We start from the raw sequence: 7,411 nt of genomic DNA, 5'->3' as shown, positions 1-7,411 counted from the left end.
TCAACTTATTTGTCAGTAGCCTGCCTGGCCATACGCAGAACAAACTCTTGCGTACTGAATCAGTTGAGAGACATAAAGTCCATATGCAGGTGATGATGGAATATTGCTACATAAATATGGGAAGTGACAATGGAGTAGCTGCTCATCCCGTTCGTCATAAAGTTGATTTTACTTTTGTCGTTATCATCAATGTTCAATAAAATATTCAAGTATGAAGCTGACGCAATCTAGGATCTGATATTAATCAGATTGGAAGCAGACGTGGAAGATTCTGTGGTGCCTTTTATTTCGAGTTCACTGGGATATATCGAATCGACATATGAATGAAAATGATTATTGTTTTAAAATAGATAAAACGTCGTCGCTATATCTAAATATCGAGTTGAAGGCCACAGCAAAAAAAAAATTATCATGTAAATGCCTTTGAATAAATTATATATAAAAAGAGGTCAGCCAATAAAGGAGCACAATTCGTGCCAGTGGGAATTATAACAGACCATTGGAAGACCTGATCACCAAAGACTACGAAGATATTGTCAATGAGGAACTCCAGCATCTTTTTAATATCAACATCAGAGTGGTGTTTAACTAGGTATTGAAGCAACTTTCTATGCTGTCAAAAATATTTATATCTAACCGTGTTGCTGTCGCTATTGATGATTTAGCAGGTTCTTCAATTTCTGGAACTGAACCCATCAATGTTGCATTGAACCCGGTGATTGAAATCGAACTTCTAACCCTGTTTGTTAACATCAAGCAATCATCCCCTGTATATAACTCATAAGTAAGTAACCAATTAAAAGTCCATAACCGTGCCCAACATTAAGAAACTTAGTTCTCCGAATAATCCGCCTCTTTCAGCGATATATTCTGAGTAAAGGAGCAATCTGTTTACCTCTTGTGCAGGTGCGCGTCAGTAATGATAACGTTAGACACCGGGTTTACCTTGCGTGCAATAAACACTCATTTAAAGCAGTTTTATTTTCAGTCACATTTGCCATAAATTTGATATCGACGCATCTGGAATTAAAATGGCAAAGTATCCGTTAAACCCTGCCTTTTCTCAGCGTAAATTGCATTCTCAAAGATCATATAATAATGGAAAATGAAGTACCGTAACATTTCTAAATATTTATATTTATCAAAGTTTGACAGTAATAACCCTTTGCTGTCGCATTGCATTAAAGTGCACTATCTGTAACACGAAATTCACCTCTCAACTTGGCATAAAAAGGCCAACACTTATAGAATACACGTTGAATCACAAAATAAAAATATGAATTTAAAATAAATGCTCATTTTGTATTATGAGGGATATAAAAACAAAGGATGTACAAGGCAATATTTCTGTATAATCCGCAAAGCCGATTAAGAAAATCACCCATACTTCATTTCATATTATATCCCCACAATACAAATAAACAAGGCATTTATTTCTTTGTGAAAAAAATTGAATTCTCTGTCTCCCCTACAACCACCTATTGACAGTGGTTCCAACTTCTAAACGTTTGCCAGCAATTTCGGGAAGAAGTCCAGAAAATGAGTTCTTTTTGACCGCGGATTTATCCTTGCCACTAAGACTGGATATACAGTGGACACTGTCCGGAGTGGGCGGTTCTGGCCGAGACATTCCTTGTGACGAAGTCTCACACACAGAGGGAGGGGCTGAGTGCGTAACCTTGGTAGACCCCCCTGTCGTCCGTCGCTGGCTTTTGTTACCAGTAAGAGTATTAAACAAAGATTGCTTGGTTGTCTCTATTGCCAGTTTGTAAGAATTTAGAGCTTTTTCAAGCTCTGGACTAGCAATGTGAAAATTGTCAGGTATAGAAGGAACACTTATTGTTGCTGCGTCATTTCCGGTTGACTTTGTGTACCGTATATGATTATTTTTCGGTTTTTTGGACTCTGTGGCGAGTATTCTCTGGGCAGGAGTCACTCTCTCCACTGGCTTCAATTCCCCCCTTTGGGCAATGGATCTCACAGTCATTACTTCATCCGTATTTTGTCCATCCTTTTTATTTTGTGAATTCTTCGACGTCAGATCTTTGTTTTTATTTTGAAGCAAAAGTTTTGATAAGTCTGCAGCTTCCTGTGATTTACGTAGCCTAGAATCGCGTCTCAGTTCTTCATTTAGAACATTAATTCTCGTAGATATTTTGTCTATATTCAAGTCACTAGAAGATTTTTTTAATGTATCTGGCTTTGGTTTCTGGTGTGCTTCATACTTATAGTTAGTCACACACTCCCGTTTAGATTTTGGAGCCTCTAACTGCACGCTAGGAACACGGTTACTCTCTACGACCTGTTCGATTGACTTGTCCACTGGTGTTTTATTACTTGCAGACTCCACTACTGCTTCCGACATAATCGACTGTTGTCGGCGGTTGTGATTGTGAAATTTTACTTCCAAGTCTCTTCTCAAGCTTCGCTTCAATTCTTTGTTGAATCGTTTATTTTGCCAGTTCATAGAAACTAGTTCCGGGTATTTCTTATGAATTGTGTACCAATCACGTTTGTCACGATATTCTAATATTTTGACGGTCCTGTAATACGCGTTATTCGTGACGTAACGATACGTCCCTTGCTCTACATTTGCTTTCCAGCTTGGAACGGGGAATGTGTCAAAATCCTCACCGACACATTTGATGGAGACATTACCCTCAGCCTCCTCAATTTTGTTGATATCACGGCTCTGACGTTTGATGACGTTGGTAACTGCTGACGTTGGAACATATCGTGGAAACGGCACTGTATTCGTCCAGGCACTGACAGCCTCGTTCCAGTCGCTGTGTACGGTTTTTTTCTGTGCTGTATTGTTTAGAGGGTTGCATTTATCACTTTGATCAATGAGAGCATTCGTGTAATTTTTATCATTATCATAATGATTGTCGTATGAGTCAGAATCTGAGTAAAAATCCTTGAATATATTCACGAACGTCATCTTGTGGCTCTCTGTAACGAGTAAACAATGCCATTACTCAAAATCCTCACATACTTATCGATCATTACCAATTTACTAGTTCGGACCGTAACTTCTCTCTCACTCATCTTTTGTAAAGACTTGCGCAACAGAATTTAATTAGCCTGGTGTACATATTGATTAACCGGGTAACGATCTTTGGTAAGCTCAGAACTTGACAGCTAAAATTTTAAATCCTTTAAGCAGTTATTAATCTGTATAACACTGACATAAATACTCATATGTCGCGTAAACGGTGCATTTGAAATTATCAACGATTGATTTGTACCGGGGATTCTCTCTCTGTTTTTTTTTTTTTTGTGTGTGTGTTTTTTTTATAAATGCTAATATCTCCTGGGGCCCGTCATCAATCCATCCCAGTAAAAAAAAAAAACACTTTTAGAAAGAAAAAGAAGGAAACCCTCTGTAAATTCTAACCTTACCTCATTACTTTCTGTTATCCAGGTTTTCAGAAATAATATCCAAGTATCATGTATATCCAGTTTCGTATAAAATATATACTAATTTCTGTGCTATTGAATACCTGCAAAAATGTTCACACACTGCACATATCCATACCTCAGTTTTAAACATTTACATACTTAGTTAAACTTAGTGAGCGCTAGGCCAGTCTAACTTACACAGTGATAAGAGTTTTCAGTTGATAAGCGAACACCTTTGACAGTTTCTTATATTCACGTGCGTCCACATATAGACAAACCTAGAATACTATCACTCCGTACAAGTTTTGTTTTGTCGAGCCATTTATTAATTTTAAATGCCGTATCGAGCCATCTAAAACGGTCACGGTAAAGTGCTTGGCCTCACCGTGGCAACTAAAAATATACGGCTCTTACCTTTAAACTGGTCCTCCGTCTGTTTAGCAATGCTTATATCAATAATAAAATTATTTTTTATTTTCTTAATGTCAACTTTTTCTATTTTTCACAAAAAGGGACAATCAGCTATCTTTATAAAATTCTATTCAATGAAAAGATTAAAGAAAAAATCCAAAAAATTAAGTTATGCTAATGCTGTAGGGGGCACAAGAAAAACAGGAAATATTACTCGCACATGCGCAGATGAATTTACCGCCGATCTTTCTCAAGCACTGAAGCCAGAGAAAAACAAGGAAAGAAACCATGATTCGCCACAAATTGAGAAAGGGTATCGTTCATTCCTCGGTATTTTTAGCCAGTCAACATTGGCAATATTCAGGGAATGGTTTTCGCTGTTTGAACCAGGTATGTAAGCTTTAAACTTAGAAAATTCAACTTTCAATATTTTTCACCTTCATTTTAAGGATTAAAAAGAAAACGACACTTACTTTCATTTTTTTTTTTTTTTTTAAATATTGTTTTTCAGTTTCATTCAATTTATTGTATTGTACATATTTTTTTGTTGTTGAAAATATATAAATCATTTTAAAATTTGTGAACAGTAAATGTATGGATCATCATACTTGGTGTGAAATCTGATAACAATATCGAGCAAATTGTGTCAGCAGTAATTATTTATCATCTTTAACAACAGAAAAAAATTTGGTCATTTTTGTATTAATGCTGCCCTTAACTGATCGTATTACATTGTTCTTTGTACACAATTTGAGATAGTAATTGCCGCATGTGTCTCCAATGTAGCAAACTTAGTTTTGAAGTAGCAATTTATGTTTCTGAAATATAGTAACCTTTCACATTAAAACTTTTAATGTGTCCTAAATAATTTTAAGCAAAATCTCCATTCAGACCAGAGTTTGAATTGTAACTGTAGACAAGTGTACATTGCAAGGGATAACACCCAAGAGATCTTAATTTGATTTCTTTAAATGTTAGATAGAGTACGTATAAACAGGTTGGGAACACTTCCCCTATAGCGAGATATTCTCGCTGAAACGCGATTATCCCTCTTTAGCGAGAAATAAACATTACCACAAACAGGTGTTTTTGCGTCTTCATTGAAAATAATGTCAAATCCCGTGCAACGCTGAATAAGTGCGACACGCACTCAACATGATGCGAATTGTTTCTATGAAATTGACAACATAGTCATGAAATTGCATGTCAAAGTTGCTGCGTAAAAGGGAAGCAGTCTGAAATCCAATACACATCGTGAGTGTTTTTGTTTTGATTAATATATTTTCAGAAGTATCACACATTTTAGCACTTTTTCTTCTTTTCAAGTGAAACACAAAGAGATGTATTCCACGGGTGTTTTTCTCGGTTGTACGGGATGTATTTATTCTCGCTAGAGAGGGATAATCGCGTTTTAGCGAGAACATCTCGCTATAGGGGAAGTGTTCCCAACCTGATAAAGGATAGAGAAGTTATGTTATATGGCTTTTTTTCTTACTGTGATGATGGAATTGAGGCTGCTCAATTGTTTAACATCTTGGAAAGATTTTTGTCAACTTAATAGTTTACATATATACCAACATTTATTAGTGCTATTGCTAGTTGCATGCTGCAGCCATGATTAACCCATCTGGTTCCCAAAACTGGTCAAGAATTGATAGGACAACTGCCCTGTATATTTTCGGAATTTACTGGACAAGAGAAAAATCTTATCAGCCATGGAAATGAATCGGTCATAAAGCTTTAATATGATATAGACTTTTTATCTATATTTGTAAGTTTTTTGAATTTTCAAATCAGTTTATTTCATTTGGAATATCATTTTGATCCTTAGGTTTTCTTTACTGTCAAAAACACTATTGAGTCATATTTCATGTCCATTTCTGCTGTTCAAAATTTGTGCTACAGCAAAGTTCTACTGAAACAATAAGAATTTTCACTAATGTTTCAGATGATGTGAACACATATTTAAGCATGTCAACATTAAATTATCTGTGTTTGCATAACTGATAATGTTATACTTACCGGAAGTAAAATTAAATGAATAACTTCAGAAGACAATTCCAGGCAAGGAATATGAAAATGTGCCAGACATGTGAACTAATATTTAAATTTTATCGATCACATTAAAAATTTATTGGGAATGCCCAGACAGACATATTTCGGGAAATCTGTTAACCTTGTAGTTCAATTTGTTGTTTGACATGTGATCCTGATGATGAGAACTAATTAAATAAGAACATTCAAATAAATGCAGTAACATAAAACTATAAAGGATATAAAATATGGAGAGAGAAAAATACAGTTAATATATTTGACAACCTACTCAAAGACTGTTAATGATTGTAAGTAGTGATGAAACGACTGTCACCGATGATCGATTGTCGGTCGTTCAGAGACCTATGATGCTACTAATCCATTACAAAATAAAAGTCGCCGACATCGGTGACCAAACAAAATCCGGAAATCACTTCAACTTTGTTCAAATTTTATTTTCTATATATCAAACCCGTTCAAAATCAAGCAAACAAAATGGTGGGATATATGAAGGACGGTAACAACAACATTCAACAGTCAAATAAAGGAGTATATCTTTGATGTGTTGAGATTTTAAATAATTTTCAATACTTGATATATTGAAATTCTTATTTATTTACCTGTGAACAAATAAACAATGAAGAATTCAAATGTTGTTTCCATATGTTTAATGATTCTGTTATCTATTTTGAGGAGGAAAACACTTAAATGACAATTCCGATTATAATCGATTATTAATCAATTACATGTGTCTGATTATTGCTGATAATTGATTATGGTTTTTGGTCCAATTGTCCATCACTAATTCTAAGACTTATTTTTAAGAATTGTTTGCATTTTTTTTAAGCTGCCTGAACACATTGTGGAGGACATTGGAGATGGATCAGGTGTACCAGAAATTATTGTAGAACTGGACCAGTACAGTACACAAATGAGTGGGGAAGATGATGTATGCATGGAAAATCTAAAGGTAATTTCACTCAAATAGATTGAAGATCAATGAACCTATAACATATTCCTGAAGTCTTGATATTAACACCTTTTGAATGCAAAATGAATTTGTAACAGACATTGCTGGGAAATTTGATGAATTTTGAGCCACGCAGAAGTCAGGATGATGCCACAGCAGACGAGGAACAAAACAAATACGCAGCACAGTTTCTGCAGCATGGCGGAGTGGAGGTAGGGTTCTTGACATTTTAACATGCATACTTATGATGTTAAACCTATAATCTGAAAAAGGCACATAAATAAAAAAAGCTTAACTTTTTATGATGGATAAATGTTTTGGGATAAATGTTGTGCATATTTTGTCAAGTTCACTGGTTATAGCATCGGAATATTCATTTCAGACTATAACTTTGTTTTGGAAAGACATTAGTTTCTCGTGGCATGATTGACATTAGAAGTAATGGTCATAACAAAAACTCCAATCATTTAAAAAAAATCTGTTTTTTGTTGTTGTTGTTGTACTCATGAAACTATTAATGCTCATGGGCCTCTTGCTGAACAGACATTGTTTTTTATTGAATGGGAAGTAGTATTCTAAAACTGGTAACAGATT

The 7,411-nt window shown here is 35.0% G+C and overlaps 2 protein-coding genes across 2 annotated transcripts in view; one reads left to right on the top strand and one right to left on the bottom strand.

Moving 5' to 3' along the window:
* Positions 1-1,116: 1,116 nt before the first annotated feature.
* On the bottom strand, positions 1,117-3,805 carry LOC125662243 (uncharacterized). Its single transcript, XM_048894421.2, has 2 exons — positions 3,403-3,805; positions 1,117-2,952 (listed from the first exon to the last, which is right to left on the bottom strand). The coding sequence occupies exon 2, from the start codon at positions 2,939-2,941 to the stop codon at positions 1,469-1,471; it is 1,473 nt and encodes a 490-aa protein (XP_048750378.2). The 5' UTR covers positions 2,942-2,952; positions 3,403-3,805; the 3' UTR covers positions 1,117-1,468.
* Positions 3,806-4,013: 208 nt separating this feature from the next.
* The window catches only part of LOC125662232 (short transient receptor potential channel 4-associated protein-like), a 28,663-nt gene continuing 25,265 nt past the window's right edge, over positions 4,014-7,411 (top strand). Inside the window, exons 1-3 of the mRNA XM_056152919.1 lie at positions 4,014-4,203; positions 6,695-6,817; positions 6,916-7,029. Of these exons, the coding sequence (XP_056008894.1) occupies positions 4,102-4,203; positions 6,695-6,817; positions 6,916-7,029 (339 nt within the window). The 5' untranslated portion in view covers positions 4,014-4,101. The remainder of the gene's footprint in view (positions 4,204-6,694; positions 6,818-6,915; positions 7,030-7,411) is intronic.

This window comes from Ostrea edulis, chromosome 1 (genome assembly GCF_947568905.1).
Source record: "Ostrea edulis chromosome 1, xbOstEdul1.1, whole genome shotgun sequence".
In the NCBI taxonomy this organism is placed as follows: Eukaryota; Metazoa; Mollusca; class Bivalvia; order Ostreida; family Ostreidae; genus Ostrea; species Ostrea edulis.
The sequence above is the reverse complement of the archived record's forward strand: the minus strand, read 5'-3'. Positions and strand labels throughout refer to the sequence as shown.